Below are 16,440 nucleotides of genomic sequence, written 5' to 3'. Positions count from 1 at the left end.
ATAATTTTAGTTGTTCTAAAGGGCACCTTTATTCGTTTAGACGGTGAACATTTGCATGTGTGCCTCCGTTAACGTTGCAACTTTCGTCTGCACACTGCAGTGATGTGAATTTTTTCTCACCCTTTTTTAGGACTCCTCTATGTTCTCTGGTACACTTCGCGAGAATTTGGACCCACAAGGCTGCTACTCAGACGAGCAGCTCTGGAAAGTCCTCCGTAGCGTGCGCATGAGCGAATTCGTCGAACGTACCCAAGAAGCTCTTTCATTCGCCATCTCTGAGAAAGGAGGAAACCTCAGGTTTGTTTCTTAATGTTACAACACAAAACATTAGAGGTGTATAGCATGCAACGATCTAGCATGACGCTGAGTTGTGACTGTCAAGGAACGCCACAAGTATAAGTGTCGGTTACTTGCATAGTTTTTAAATTAGACAATGCTATGATAGGTTTACACAAGGGCGCCATTAACAACATACCGACGGAGTAGTATGCAGACATCCACGAGTATTGAAGGTTTCTGATATGTTTCAAATGAGGGGACTGCAAAAGAACTGCGAAGAGCCTTTTTGAATGAATATAACCTTATAAAGGCGTTCTTGAGCTTTTACTGCTTTAGTGGTGTAGCCTTCTGTCAGTGAATTAAATTAGGGGAATGTTCAAGCTTCGTGATAAAAGTAGACGCGAAGCGCTTTTATTATCACCGTTTGATTCAACGAATAATTTTACACTTTTTGTTTAATAGTAATAATAATTGGTCATAGGCAAAGATAGGTTCAGTACCTGTCACAGTTCTATCGTGGATACATGATCCGCACCGTAAGGCTAGAGAGGAAGGCGGGAGCCAAATCGAAAATACAGAAAAAAGTGCCATAGGTGGAAGCCTGGTTGGGGGCGGAGTAATTTAGACCCCCTTTAACGTTCTCCTGCTCACCTCCATCCAAACTCGGCAGCCGAAGATCGGATAGAACCCGAGCACTTTGGAACAGTAGTTACACATCTTAAACACTGCGCCATCACGTCTGGGCAGCACTGTTTGCTTAAAAATATTGCGCTGAAAACATGTTTATTTTGGTTTTTAGGGAAGGAATACGCAGCACCTGTTTCATTTCACAGTAGACGCCTACAGTTCTCCCAGGGCCGTTGGCGTCATTTTGAATTCCTATCGCAAACTAGCCTTGAAGTTGAGTATAGAAGGATGGTGCTAAATCGGAGGCGAAATGATGTGATACCACTGCGCAAAATATTTATTTATTTATTTGTTTATTGTGTACATACTGCAGACCATTGGTGAGGTCCAAGAAAGAATATGGTTGCATCGTGATTTTAGTACGAAGTCATTTCCGGTTTTTAAGAAACCCTTTGTCTCAATATATGTACACGGCGATAGCTTTTCGACTGAACGAGCTAAGACCGTGTTATCATGGGTGACTTGACAAACTGAAAAACTTTATTGAGCAGAGATAAGGGAGGGGGATGTGTGGGTGGGGTCCCTATTCCAGGACTCCAGGACTGCCGCTGCTATCCGTGCACGTGTCACGATGGCCCGTTGGGCCTCTAGTCCAGAGCTGGATAGGGCAGCCTCCCACCCCTGAATTGTTGGCACTGCATTTGGGTCATCTGGAGGATTGTGTGGGCAGGTACACACCACGTGATGCAGGCCTGCCTTCTCCCCGCAATATTTACATTTGGGGTCGCAGAACCCGGGGTGTATTGTGTTTAAACTGGCTGGTGTGTTATATGTACCTGTCTGTAGGCGTCGCCATCCGACTTCCTCCGCTTTGGACATCACCTTGCTGGTGGTAGATATTTTCTGCAAGAGAGTCTGCAGTGCTGTAACCTCTCCGCGCACGTCACGAGAGGGCCGGGATAAGGGGGTGTGGGAGATTAAGGGGTCGACACATGAGGGAGGAGACCTCGGACAACGACATGGGCGCACTCGTTCTCTTCAATGTCTCGATGTCTGGGTGTCCAGACGAGGCATTTGTCTTGTTCGCTTGTTGGGGGTGTCCATGATTTTTTAATATTCTGGCAGTCTGGCGACAAATTCTTCCTTTGATGTTGTTGCGGTAGGCAGCCATACAATAAGTGAATATATAGGCACATGTGGTATGCATGGCGGCTACAGCAATGACCACATCCTCCGTCGTTTCTATATTGTCATCACAGACGGTGAGAGCATCAACCAATTGCAGTTGGTGAATCACAACCGCTACCGTGTACCCCGATTCTGACTTTGCTGCGTCTAAGTAGTAGGACGCAGTGTCTTTCCAGTATTTTTCCTGGAGGTTTTTGGCCCTTGGCGGAACAGATGATGTATACTGCGATGTGGGGGATTGGCGATAAACTAGTTCGACCACCCTTTCGGTATAGCCTGTTTTTGCTAGCTGGCTAGTCCGGTTAATGTCTGTAAGAACGGTCTGACCCGCGCGGGTTGCTGCTAATGGATTAATCTGGGTGGCGCGTTGGGCGCAAGGAGCTCTTCGGCTGTATTGTGCACCCCTAATTGCAAAAAGGGCTCTTAGGAAGTGCTTTGGGGCAGGCCCAGCGCCTTTTTTAAAAGCGCTTTGTATCAAGACGTCAATTTTCGTATAGTCTCCCATGTTGAGGTGCAAATAGGGTGCCGAATACACAATTCTGTTAATGATGAATGCTTGAACCAGGCGCAGCGTGTCTTGTTCGAACATGCACTTGTTGTTGGTAGTGAACCAGGCTATCATATGCGCAACTTGTAGGCTGGTGGTTTTGAGCCGAGTGAGGGCATAACCATTTCTGCCCCTGTCTTTGACGTAAAGGCGTAGAACCCTGTTCGTGTCCTTCTGAGGTATTGAGTCTCCATTGAGGTTGACTTCAAGAGTGGGTGTGCGTTGGCGGGAGCTGTGTAGTACAAGAAACTCCGACGTTTCAAGGGAGCTAGTGAGGCCGCAGTTAGCGGCGTAGGCTTACACGATGGTTACGGTCTCTTGAAGGCGGTCCTCAATATCCGCGGTGGAATAGGCTGTGGTCCAAATAGTGATGCCATCCGCGTAGAAGGTGTACCGCAGATGCGATACCTGATTTGGGCGCCGCCGGTTTCTGTAAGTGGAACCATCTAGCGGTTAAGTTGAGAATAATTGCGACGCTGGTATGTGCGATCGCATCCGCGGGACAAGTGGTAGGTAGCGCACATGGGCATTCCTGAGCTTTCGCTTTCACATTTTCGCGTTCTGAAAGTACCTGAGTGAACGAAATCGGACAGAAACGGCTGTAACTGAAGCGCTTGATCGGGTTGGGCGAGAAGTACAAGCCTGATTAAAAATAATGTGTGGCTGCTATGTGGCACAAAGAGGCGGTTACCTACAATTGGCCGGAAGGGCGTTGAAGCAGGCAATGCAGGGCAGTTTTCGGTGTACGTTTTATCCTTGAATGATTTCTAGAGAAGGGCTGCCTTAATGAGGCACAAAAGAGAAAAATGAAGGGGTATTGCATCGATAGAATGCCAATTCCTGATTCCCCCCCCCCCCCCAAAAAAAAAAAAAAAATCACTCTCACTGAAAACAGAGCTGTTATGAGGTAGTAAAGACGAAGAACAGAAATACAGGTATCGCCGCCACAGCCAACACGGCCGAGACTCTCAACTGTAAATCACGTGACGCGCTAGAGATTCCGGAGGGTGACAAATGCGAATTACGTTGCCCGTTTGAATGCGGTAGTATGCTTTGTTTTGAATATGATGACATGCTTTTATTATACATAAACAACGGCAAAAAGACAACGGAAACGTTGTAAGGCAAATACAAAAATGTACTTGGAGGCGCCGCAGTCGTTCATTTCAGTTTCGGTTATGTTCCGGCTCAGACACTTCGTGCGTGGTCAGATAGTTTCGTTTTGGACAAGCGGCGCCTGAAATACGAGATTGGAGAAGCAGATGCGCCTGGCTCGCTCACTTTTGAGCATTCGGAGGCGCGAGCGAGCGAAATCCGCTGCCGCCGACACGCTCCTTCGTTCACAATTCTGAGCAAACATATCGCCGCCGTCGCCGCTTCGACTGCGAGCTCCCATTGACCCTGACCTAACCGCTCGACTGCAGCTACGTACGCCACAAAAGGCATACATGTGCTTAGTGCCGAAGGAAAACATTATTATCATTCAATTGCTCACTAAACCATGGTACATGTGACAACCATACTGTGTCAACAAGAGCTTCAACGTGCTATTTGCAGTCATCGTAAACAAAAGGGTCATACTTGCCACTCATACCAAGGGGAGCGGCGATCATATTCCAAATGCCATTGTTCCTCTATTGCATCCTTGCCTATTGCGCTGATCGCCCGGCGAAAAAAGGGACTCGGATATAAAGTAAGAAATAACGAAGCAACACACACACACACAAAAAAGAAAAAAGCGACACCACCAGTGGGACTCGAACTCACTACTGCTTGCTCCGTAACGTTCCGCGCTAACCGCTTTGCCACGCCGAGACTTTTTTTTTTTGAGCATGGTATTTATTACATGCTTTTAAATTCAGCGTAGAGTTAAAAACTATATTTACAGAGTAATCAGCCTGTAGGCGAAAAGTCCAATTGGAACATACAACACAACACCACACAACTAGAATACGACTTAGCACAACTTCACTAAAACGGTGGCAAGGAAAGACAATACATCAACGATGGCAGCCAGTCCGGTTGATAGTCATTATCTTCGTAAGCGTCTGAAAGCTGGTGTACCATCTGGCCGAAATGAGTAGCAGGAGAGACTAGAGGTTCAGCATTCCGGTCCAACATACGCGTTTTCCACAGGCTGCGCAGTCCAAAGAGGAAAATCATGTCAAATGGTTCATGGTAATGCTCGGTTGTTATCAAGTAACGCACACTGTGGGAATTTAAAATAAAGTCTTTTTTCAATGTTCTTTGCAGAACGTCCCAAAATAATATTGCATCTTTTCAGGCAATAAAACAGTGTTCGATGGTTTCAGGTATATCACATAACCGGCAATTAACAGAAGAAACGAAAATATATTTTTTTCTGAAGCCACAGTTTAACAGGCAAAACCTCGGCATGAAGTTTAAAGAAAAACGTTTTAGAAGAAGGCAAGATCGGCATTTTACGCACCCTTTTTAACACATCATGCCCCATATAAATGGAATAGAGTGAACGATATAAGGGAGGCAAGAACAAAATAGATATCAAATCTTGGTATAAATGTTTCCGTGAAACAGAGAATAAGTACTTATAAGAGAAGCGAACTGCCAGAAAACGCACTTTACTTTCTTTCATAAAATCAAATAATAAGGGCCGATCGGTAAAATTGGAAGAGACCACTAAGTTTGGAAGAAGGTTCACTAGGTTAGTTTGCAGGGATGCTCTGGTAATTGGATGGGAGCTATTACGAAAAAAGAAGAAACGAGCAACTGACTGTCTGACATAGAGATGTGTCAAACCTAGTCCGCCAGCAGAAACAGGCCTGAATAAGTTATCGCGCCGCATAGGCTCAAAACTGGACGACCATATGAACGTCGCAAACGTTCGGTGAAAACTGTGGATGTAATGTCTCGCGCAATGGAGTACCTGTAAAACATAATAAAGTTTTGTAGCCAGAAACATGTTACATGCCTGTGCTCGGCCAAAAATTGATAGGCGGTGCGGGACAAAAGTCTGAGCATGGCTTTTGAGTGCCGTGACCCGCTCTTTCCAGTAACGCCACTAAACTTGAAAACATGAAGGTATTTAGGGGGAACTCGAGACCATTAAATTCCAGCATAATGAGTCTGCATTGCTCCCCATGAACCGAACCACAGACCCGAACTTTTAGACTTATTCATTTGAGCGCCAGATACAGTACTAAACTGCTCAATGGCGGTTATAATTTTGTCAATGCTGGGTTTGTCTGTGCAGAAAAACGCCACGTCGTCGGCGTACGCAAGTACTTTGACTTCATTACTGAAGGCAGCATAACCACGGATACTGTGGTTTTGCAGTACACTCAAACAAAGTGGCTCTATGTAGAGGGCAAAGAGTAGCGGTGACATAGGACAGCCCTGCTTCACGGATGATCCAATTGGCGCAGGCTCTGAGAGGTGACCGTTAACAATCAAGCGAGTGGAACAGTTGTCGTAACAAAGTTGCACCCTGTTCAGTACAGCTGATCCAACATTTGCACGCTCGTGAAGAGAAAATAGAAACGAATTCCGGACACAATCAAATGCCTTCGCAAGGTCAATCTGTAGTAGGGCAAGCTGCTCATAAGGGCCAGAGCAAGATTCGATAATTGTACGTGCAATATGTATCTTATTTTGTATGGAGCGTCCCCTCAAGCCACACGTCTGATGAGGGCCAATGAGAACCGTCATGGCATACTGTAAACGATTTGATAGTACTTTCGCAAAAATTTTGTAGTCTACATTTGCCAACGTGATTGGCCTGTAGCCATCCACTGAGAACAATTTTTCTTTATCCGTACTCTTTAGAATTAAGACTGTGTGATTCCTAGTAAAGGACTGAGGAAGGACCCCCACATCAAAACTTAAAGCGAAGTTCTGCAGCAAGACAGGGATCAGCAAAGGTTTAAAAGTTTTGTAAAACTCGCATGATATGCCATCAGGGCCAGGTGTTTTAGAGAGGAGTAATTGGTCAATTGCGTGTTCTATTTCTTCCAACGTGAAATGACCATTGAAAAGAGCACAGTCTTCATCTGATAAAGGTGTTGTAAGAGCTTTAAAGTTAGCTAGTAGATCCGAATTAGAAGTAGTAGAAATGTCACTGAACAGTGTCGTGTAAAAGCTCACAAACACAGAGATGATGTCACACGTTTTCGTTACTACGGTGCCATTCGACATCATTCCCGGTATCAATTTGGCCGTAGCATTACGGTGCTCATCAAGTAGAGCTTGTCGCGTAGGAGGTTTAGAGTGCAAAGCCCGATTTGTAGGACGTTGGGAAACATTTGTGCATATTACGTCACGGCTGCAAACTGCATGTTTCGAGGTGCACAGGCCATTGCTACCCGTATACAAATTACAGCTTCGTGACCGTCGGAGCATGCTGCCTGCTCTCACGCCTTGCAAATAATGTTCTGGATGCCTATGCGCACAATATTGTGCACTAGAACCATTTTAACATGTGGAATTTCACAGCGCTGGAAAATTTAGGAGCGCCGGCTTTTCGGTCATGCTCTGCTACCTTGGACGTAATGTTCGCTGAATACAGAACTGTAGCACAAACCCGAAAAGAAAAAAGTGCGACGAAGCTTCAAAACTGGCAAGCGCAGCAGTGATGCCACTATTTTGGTGTTAACCTAATCTTATTTGTATGTAAACATTTCGGGAAGCGGTGCGATGACCGAGGGCTCGGTTTGGTTATACACAGTGCAAGGAGGAGCGCAAAAGCTTGAGAAACACGTAAAATATTATGCATTACAAGAGCTCTATGTTTTTTTTTCTTCGTTTAAAGGCCCATTGCTCGGTAAATTACTCTCCTCATCGTTTTATTTATTTCGGCTGTGGCCGTCACTTACTGTGAGCCAATGGTCGATTTCGAGTACGCTGTTGGCTTGTTTTCCCTTGAGGGATGCTAACCGGTTGACGCCGCAGGCCGTGCCGGCTCGTCAGCAATCATGGAGGCCCCTGCTGCGTCATGGTGTGCGTCATTCTGCCCTACTACGTAGTAGGAGAAAACAGGTTGAATTCGACCGGTGGAAACAAACAAACAAACAAAAAAAACCTCAGCTTCTTATTACTATATCTCAGCAGTAATTTGATTTTTGGCTGCCGAATATGTGGCAACAATGTCATGAAATGCCGCTTATTATCTCTTGGAAGACAGCAGCAGAGCAGGGAACAACACAAAGCATAGGAAGCACACACAATCACAGGGACAACGCTGCACTGACTATATTGACAAGAAACCGCACATCTTCTCCCCTCACTTCACGTCTGCAGCCAACTTCTTCCTTGTCTTTAACATCCTGCCGGTTTGCGCAGAAATTCTAATTCCTTCTTCAACAAAACCACTGAAGGCATACTGACACATTGGTCTCCCAAGTCACAGATTGCATATGCTTCATAAATTTTCCTTTCTAACTTATACTTCATCCTTTTCATCAGCTTAACATTGTGAAGGTCAGTCGGACATTTTTGGTCTCTACAACCAATGCAGTCTGCAGTGCACCGCGAGATTAGTACCAGACTTGCCCGATATTGCCAAAGCGTGCTCTCTAATCCTGTCATTGAGACATCTTCCTGTCTGTGCAATATATTTCTTTCCACAATGCAAGGCAATCTCATAAACAACCCCCTGAATACGCTTAGAGTACCTAGTCCGGTGTGACGTTCTGCATTCAGAGTTAAGTCCTGGTTGTTAACCTACACACACATCCCTTTATCTCTGTTTGGTGCCGTTGGGATACCCCGGATGCCATGTCTTTGACCAATCTTCATTAGATTATGGGTGAATTCATGCGTATATGGTACCACTGACCACTTATCTGTTCGAGTAAGGTTTCCTTTTCGAATACTCCACTTGATCGGCAGGGCAATGCTTTCTAATATGCTACACAGCGAATACTCAGAATACCCTGCCTCCAGAAGCTTCTCAGTCTGGCTTAGAAAACTTTTTTTAACATGGTGGTGGCATGATTTGTTGAGAGCCGACGTCAATGCAGCCTTCGCAACACCTCTTTTTACTGTCTTTGAATGTTGGGATGTATACGGAAGAAACTGCTTGTTCGCTCTTGGCTGGTAAGTCCAACATAAGTGTTCTGGTATCGTCATTTTATTATTTTATTAGATTATTATTATTTTATTAAATTTTATTAGCCGTTAATTTGATTGTGATAGTATATTTGGGTGTCTTTAGTGTCCCTTTAACAGTCTGAACAGTGAGAGCAAGCAAATGCAGACGTTTCATGAGATATTTCGCTACAATGCTAATCGCGCTACATTCGTTGAAGCAACTATGATGAATATATTCAATTTACTGCTTGAGCGGCTGCTGAGTAGAATTTTTACAACTTTATTGGGGTTGTATTCTATATGAATACAGTATCCATTTTATAATCATTTATACTGCCCAAGGTCAATGATGTTTCGTAACAAAGCCGCTACGTTGAAGAGTCTGTAGCATAGTCTATTTCGCGAGCGGATTTCAGCATTGACTGCATGGCTCAGGCACCGGTTTGCCAGTGCGCGCGGCGAGTCGCGATGACTGTCGTCGACGGCTGGAGCTTCTCTTCTGGAATTTCTGTGACTGGCCTCTAGCTGAATTCGTCAGATTTTGCTGTCGTGCTGACGTTCGGAGAGATTGAACAGAAAATGATCAGTTGATCTTTATGGATATAATGACACATGATGACCAAAGCAAAATTTATGTGCTTCTACGAACAATTTTTTATAACCCATAGTTTTCACAAAGTTTGCTTATATTAATGAAGAGTTGTTATTCTTATGACCACATTCATATATATTACTGGGTGCAAAAGCTCGCGGAATTCGTGTTTTGAAAAAAAAAAGAAAAAAAAAAAACTGTTTCACTGAATAAGTTTACAACTATTAAATTAGAAACAGTTGTGTTCAAGCGGGACATGCATGGTCTTTCATACTTTGATAAATTTCTGGTGGCTTTTTTTCAGCAGATAAAATATCGTAAATGTTTTTTGCCACAAGTAATATCATTTCAGTTTCTCTTGTACAGCAACAAAACGTTCGCAACTCGCAAGAAATGCTACCAAGGCTACAAGAAACTTCAGGCTGTTGGTGCCTGAAATTTAGAGGTCGCCCGTGCTTGCCTGATTGAAAGTTCGAAATGGAAAGGCTCACAGTGAAACGCCTGCATACAATCGCTAGTAATATTTTTATCTTAAGTTAATTATCAGTCTTCCGTTGTTATTTTCCTTTTATTTCGAACAACAAAGTAAATAAAAACATTCTACTTACTGCGGCACTTGTTTGAATCTGAGATGCGGCCGGAGGAAATGAAACTAACAGGGAGGACAGAGAGAGGGCGGAAAAAAAGGGGATAGAAACAAAGAAGCACGGTGTATAGGGTATCTATAATAGCACACAAAATATAGTAAACAGTAAATATAGTGCGCTGATCGCCTGCTATTGTATCAATGGAGTATCGTCGACGTTTTCCGGCTACTCAGGACATTGTGTGTGGAAAAACTGCACTGCGCGCGCGCTTTCGGATACCACCGCGTCTCCACATACCAGATAGGAGGAGTGGTCGTGCGCGCTCAGAGTTCGAGGCTATTTTCCTCATCGCCGCGAAAACGGTCTAAAGCATTTATCAGTATGCGGTGTTGGATCCAGACGCCGAGTGCAACATGCCTCTCAGAGCGCCTTACATACCTCCTTCCCTCGGGGAAACCTGAGAAGAACAGTATCTTTCTGCGAACCTTCATTGACAACCTGCGCACTAGAAACGCCAAATTCCTTTGAATTGATATTAGTTTTGTTATACATTTCATTAAGGCATTTTTAGACAGCCGAAATCTATATTCACGAAACTGCTTTTCACGAAACAGCCGGCGTCATCGCGGTGGATGCTTCTACGTATTACGTGGCAGTGTCTGAACCATTATTATTTTAATGAACACACAGCGCCGGCCAGTGTCAGCTGTTGGCCCTCGCTCGCGCACTTCTGAGAGCTACGAAGATCCTGGTTCTGGACGAGGCCACATCGCAGATGGACGCAGACACGGAGCAGAAGGTGCAGGCCACTCTGAAAGAGAGCTTTGCTCACTGCACCGTAATCACAATAGCTCATCGCATAGAAACAATACTCGGCTATGACAGGTGAGTGGACTATGACAGGGGAATGGAAACAAATTTATCTGGTATGAATCTTCACTTCAAGTATGCCGATAACAAATAACCTAATGCGGTATAAAAATAACGCAGTTTCATAATTTCTAAGGTAGGTCCAAACGTAGTCTTCCCCGAATCCAATCTACATCGGAAGTTCCTGGAAAAGCCTTAGCCACATAAAGTAATTGGACGTGCTATTTTCTCTGGTGCACATTACAATAAGACTGCGTGGTCGGCTAGTGCTTTTCAGTAACGAAAATAGGAAAATATACCTTGTTGACGGCAATTACTTAAGAGATCGGACGCTGATCAACAATACCTTCCAAACTCGCTTGTTGGAGGAGCCTCTAGGAGAATGTCTTCACGGCGCTGACAAGCTTATTGCACAAATTCTCACTGACGGGTAACAAGGTGCTATATATTATGCATATCTATAATCTTGTATTGAGCTCTATGCACAGAATTGTGTCAAAATGTCGGCATCTTTGCAGTCAAAGACGTCTTCGTCCCCACAAAATTTCATTCTCTTTGATACTTAGGTGCTTGTATGAAGGTGTCTCTCTTCACGATCTAGAGGCGGCGTGTAGACTTAGAAAATGGCAGTGCCAGTTTCTCTCCCCCCCCTCCCCCCCCATCTGCTCTTACCCACTGATGCAGCAAAACCTAACCAATGCTTGTCTTGCTATCTTATGATCTTAGCAAGGGTGTAAGAACCTCGGGGGGATTTTTCTGCTTAACACTGGCATCACATAGTGGCCGTCGCACTATTCGCTCACTAGAAAGACGGCGTATACTGCGGCTGGAGATGCGCAAAGGCAAGCATAGGACGCTGCTTCTCAAGCATTACACAATGAGGTTTATCCCATTGTGGCTTACATAAGGCAAGGTTTTTCTGTCTGCCAAGCATAAGATACAAAACCCGGGCTTCGGGAAGACTTGACTTTGGCTTCACTTGACTTTGTCAAGACTTGACAAAGCCCGAACTCCAGCCGAAGCGTCAATAGAAATTATTTTAAAGAATTGCCTACTTTCTTCAACTGTTATCTGTAGAAGGTTATGAAAGGTGCCTCTTGAAAAAGTATATATACAGGGCTTCTCCGCTGAGAGGAACCATGACAAGAAACAATACCTTAGCGTCCCTCCAAGCTGAAATCAAGTAACGGTTGCTACATGCCACGTAATGTACCCACTGGTATCCATTTGTTCCGGCAACTTGACTAAATTGTCGGCAGTAGCTAACGAGCTTTTCAAATATCGCCGTAAATTCTAAGGTGTGAATGGAAAAGTTATGTATCATGAAAATGGTTTAACCCGGATTGTTTCTGACGATGTAGCTGCATCGTGGAACTTTTTATTCCATTATTCTGCTGCAATAAAACTACGAAAATTTAAAAAAAAAACGGTGACAGCAAAATACGTGATCATAAATGCACGGCGATTACAGTTCTCTCATCCGCGACTAAATTAAATGGTGCCAAATTCACCCCTGCAGCGCTGCTCATTACGAAAGTTTGCTTTGATGCTGGTACTGAGAAAAGCATAAATGGGGGCTGAGAACCGGCCATTTGAGTTCGTTGGCGGCCGCGCATCAGCTTATATCCGATCCAGCGACTACGAAAAAGCTCTGATGTGGGCGTCATAGATGTTGCACATTTGTCAGTTTTAACCGGATGCCGATGAAAGTACTGTAATCGCGGTGGATTCGGACGTACAGAGCACGGCCTCATCTAATATTCTTCTACTTTACTCGCTTTCATCTTTGCCCAGTATAAAGGGTGTGAGGATTGAAACGGGGCTCGGGCTCTGCTCTAATAGCCAAACACATCGCCGCTAGCTCAGGCTACAGCCATGACAGTGAAGAACGACACACCGTGACACAGCCAGCGGGCCAGGCTGTTTATTGGGAGCTCCCACCGTTCTTCGTCTTCCTCCTAGCAGCATTATCAGCGTACTCCGGTATCGCGGCGTCGTCTATCCGAGTATGCAGATGCTGTCCCCAGAGGTGAGAGGGGAGGGGAAAGAAAGGGCCGTCCGGAGCGCTACGGCAGTTCTCTCACCCTCGCCATCTCCGCAACCGCTTTGGGGGAAGGAGGCCAGAAGGGGAAAGAAAAGAGCTACCCGTGAAAGAGGGAGTGTTGAATTCCGACAAGGGCTACGCTATGGTTACCTCGTCGAAAACACCGGAGTCGGACTATTTTGTAGAGCTAACCAACTTTCCTTGATGTTTAAAGCGAGGTTTCAGATATTAATCAGCTGATACAACCTGATTGTTTAAGCAGGCAGAAAGAAAAAATACCGGTAGGTAGTACTTGATATGACTTCTATACACATTTTTTTATTTCAATTCGCAAGAATGTTTCGCTTTTTTTTTTTTTTGAAAAATATCGGCCTTTACAGTTCGACCAGTTTGGCATAGTTGAAGTAGACACGAATCGGGGCACATTATTTGCGACGTTTCGTGCTGAGATAATAGTCACAGCTTTGTGCGGAGCAGGAGCCCACACAAGGAGTTTCTTTCTCTCTCTCATCCCTCCCCCCTCCCCTGCCTCACTCACACACAAGCGCGCGCGCACGCACTCACATAGGTCGAGTGCATCAGACTGATCATGTTTTGTATGTACGAATCAAAGTTCTTTTCCTGTTTCATTTCAGAGTGGTGGTCATGGGCGATGGTCGGGTGCTGGAGCACGGCAGTGTGACAGATCTGCTGGCAGATTCACGCTCCGTATTTCGCAGCATTGTGCACGGCGCTGGCATCGACGCAGATTTGAAATATGTTGAGTTGTTTCAAAGCAGCAAAAGTGTTTCACAATGACTATTTAAAGTTCACAGGTAATTTAAAGAAAAATAGTGTTCATGAGTTCTGACATTGTAAAACGAAGATACCGCAACAAACAGAGTGAGCTAAAAAAACCTTCATGGTAGGTGTCTTCCCGAACAAAAAGTGCACTTGTGACGGACTGGCGATGATACTGAAGAAACAAACGAAGACATCCGCGGGGGACTGTTCATTCGGTTGGCTTCTGCCCCTAAAGAGAGAAAAAAAGAAGCTGGCGGCAGCAAAAGAAGAGACACACTCAGCGGTCGTTAGAAAAACATCATCATCATCATCATCATCAGCCTGATTATACCCACTGCAGGGCGAAGGCCTCTCCCATATCTCTCCACTTAACCCGGTTCTGTGCTAGCTGCATCCACTTGACCCCTGCGAACTTCTTAATCTCATCCGCCCACCTAACTTTCTGCCGCCCCCTGCTACGCTTTCCTTCCCTTGGAATCCAGTTTGTTACCCTCAGCGACCATCGGTTATCCTCTCTTCGCACTACATGTCCTGCCCATGTCCATTTCTTCTTCTTAATTTCCACTAGAATGTCGTTAACTTGAGTTATTTCTCTGACCCACTCTGCACGCTTTCTATCTCTTAATGTTACCCCTACCATTTTTCGTTCCATAGCCCTCTGGGTTGTCCTCAACTTAAGTAGAACTCTCTTGGTTAGCCTCCACGTTTCAGCCCCATAGGTGAGTACAGGCAAGATGCAACTGTTGTATACTTTCCTCTTGAGCGATACCGGTAAGCTGCTAGTCATAATCTGCGAGTGCTTGCCAAACGCGCTCCATCCCAATCTTATTCTTAGAAAAACAATGTCGCGGCAAACGTGGTGCCTGAAGCAATAAAGAAACCTGAACAGCTATAATTTCAGGAGGCTGAAACGTAGGCCCTGGGTCGAATGTCGCATTACTACCAAGGATAATCATCGTTCCTTTACGACGGCTTCATGGCTTCTTGCATGAGCAACAAGTTTAAGTGCATGCTCGGGCAGCAGAAAATTAAATCTTATAGATAACAACTACCAAAGTCTTATTAGATGGAGCGCAAGCACTAAATTACTCACACGCTCTTGGTGCACTGCAGTGCCTATTGCCAGGTGGGCGGATGAAAGTACGCTGTTTCCTCTTCTTGGAGGATAGTGACGACTTGCGATCTGCGGCACCTCTGGAGAGGTCATAGGCCATATGCTGATAAATCTTTCAGTGCAGCCTCTTGATCCGTGTAGCATGCAAATGATTGTGGTCCGAGTCCGGATGTGGTATGAAAGTCCCCACAGGAGAAAAATGCGCACATGAATGAAATTTCAAATGGCTAAAACTTGCAACGTTCTCATTAAATGGTTCTGGGTTTGAACACCTTGATATAGTACATAGCATCCCGTTTTTATTTCATTATACCAATTAAACCGCGACATTCGGTCTCCAGAGGCTGCGAAGGAGGTTACTGCGGTGATAATCAGACCTGTGATACAGCGGTCTGATGGGCTAGGTTTGGGGGGTGATCAACCTAACTTAGGATGTCGGTAATGAATTGGCCACGCTAAAGATACTATGTTGGACACGAAGTTGAACCGAATTAAGACGAAGTAAAAATTATTAGGTCCAGACGGCCAAAGGGTGATGTATGGACATACTCCTTATATGACACATGTTATTTGTACGAGGGCTCAGAGGGCACAAACCTCATCTCGATACATCTTGTTTGTGTCCGGGTTCTCCCGTTTCGATGCCCGGAAGACTGAAAATTGATGCCAATACTTTGGCTATCGATTTTGATTCGGTATGATTTGGAGCTTTCTTTTGGAAGCTTTCAACCAAACAGATCAGGTTGAATTGGCCGAGATATCAAAGCTAATCAATAAGCGCAAGGTGGCCGATATAAGGAAGTATAACATGGCGAAAATTGAGCATGCTGTAAAGAACGGGGGAAGCCTTAAAACAGTAAATAAGAAATTGGGCATAGGCACAAACCAAATGTGTGCGATAAGGGACAAGGCGGGCAACGTCAGCACGGTAATGGACAAGATAGTCAAAGTAGCCGAGGAGTTCTATACAGATCTCTACGTCCCGCCGGGGTGGCGCAGTTGTTAGGGCGCTCGACTACTCTTCCCAAGGATGCGGGATCAAATCTTGGCCTCGGCAGCCGCTTTCCGCTGAAGGCGAAAAGCAAGGCACTCATGTGCTGTGCGATGTCAGTGCACGTTAAAGAACCCCAGGTGGTCGAAATTTCCGGAGCCCTCCACTACGGCGCCTCTCATAGCCTGAGTTGCTTTGGGACGTTAAATCCCACAAAACCAAAACCAAACCTATACAGATCTCTACAGTAGCCAAAGTAGTCTGGACCGTAATGAGATTGGTGGTAGGGAAAACAGTCAGACGTTCCACCACTGACGAACGACGAGGTCAATAAAGCATTAAAAACTATGCAAAAGGCTGAAATCAGCTGGAGGGGATCAGATAACTACAGATTTGTTGAAGGATGGGGGGGATATTGTGCTAGAAAAACTGACTACCCTGTATACGCAGTGCCTGGTGTCATCGACGGTACCGGAACCATGGAAGAATGCAAACATTATCCTCATTCATAAGAAAGGGGGCTCTAAGGACATAAAAATTACAGACCAATCAGCTTACTCTCTGTTACGTATAAGGTATTTACTAATGTATACGCTAATAGGATCAGGACAACCTTAGGCTGCAATCAAGCAAAGGATCAAGCAGGTTTTCGGAAACGGTACTCTACTATCGATCATATCCATACCATCAACCAGGTTATAGAAAAATGCTCGGAATATAACCAGCCCTTATACATAGAATTCATTGATTAC

At 45.0% G+C, this 16,440-nt stretch overlaps 1 protein-coding gene across 1 annotated transcript in view; it reads left to right on the top strand.

Moving 5' to 3' along the window:
* The window catches only part of LOC146208933 (multidrug resistance protein mrp-7-like), a 112,921-nt gene extending 99,065 nt beyond the window's left edge, over positions 1-13,856 (top strand). Inside the window, exons 23-25 of the mRNA XM_084579547.1 lie at positions 131-297; positions 10,577-10,771; positions 13,436-13,856. Coding sequence (XP_084435673.1) covers positions 131-297; positions 10,577-10,771; positions 13,436-13,598 — 525 coding nt within the window. The 3' untranslated portion in view covers positions 13,599-13,856. The remainder of the gene's footprint in view (positions 1-130; positions 298-10,576; positions 10,772-13,435) is intronic.
* The last annotated feature ends 2,584 nt before the right edge of the window (positions 13,857-16,440 follow it).

The sequence above is a fragment of the Amblyomma maculatum genome, chromosome 1 (assembly GCF_055883805.1).
Source record: "Amblyomma maculatum isolate TAMU_Amacu chromosome 1, ASM5588380v1, whole genome shotgun sequence".
Classification (NCBI taxonomy): domain Eukaryota; kingdom Metazoa; phylum Arthropoda; class Arachnida; order Ixodida; family Ixodidae; genus Amblyomma; species Amblyomma maculatum.
Note: the sequence above shows the minus strand (reverse complement) of the source record. Positions and strands in the feature narration are given on the sequence as shown.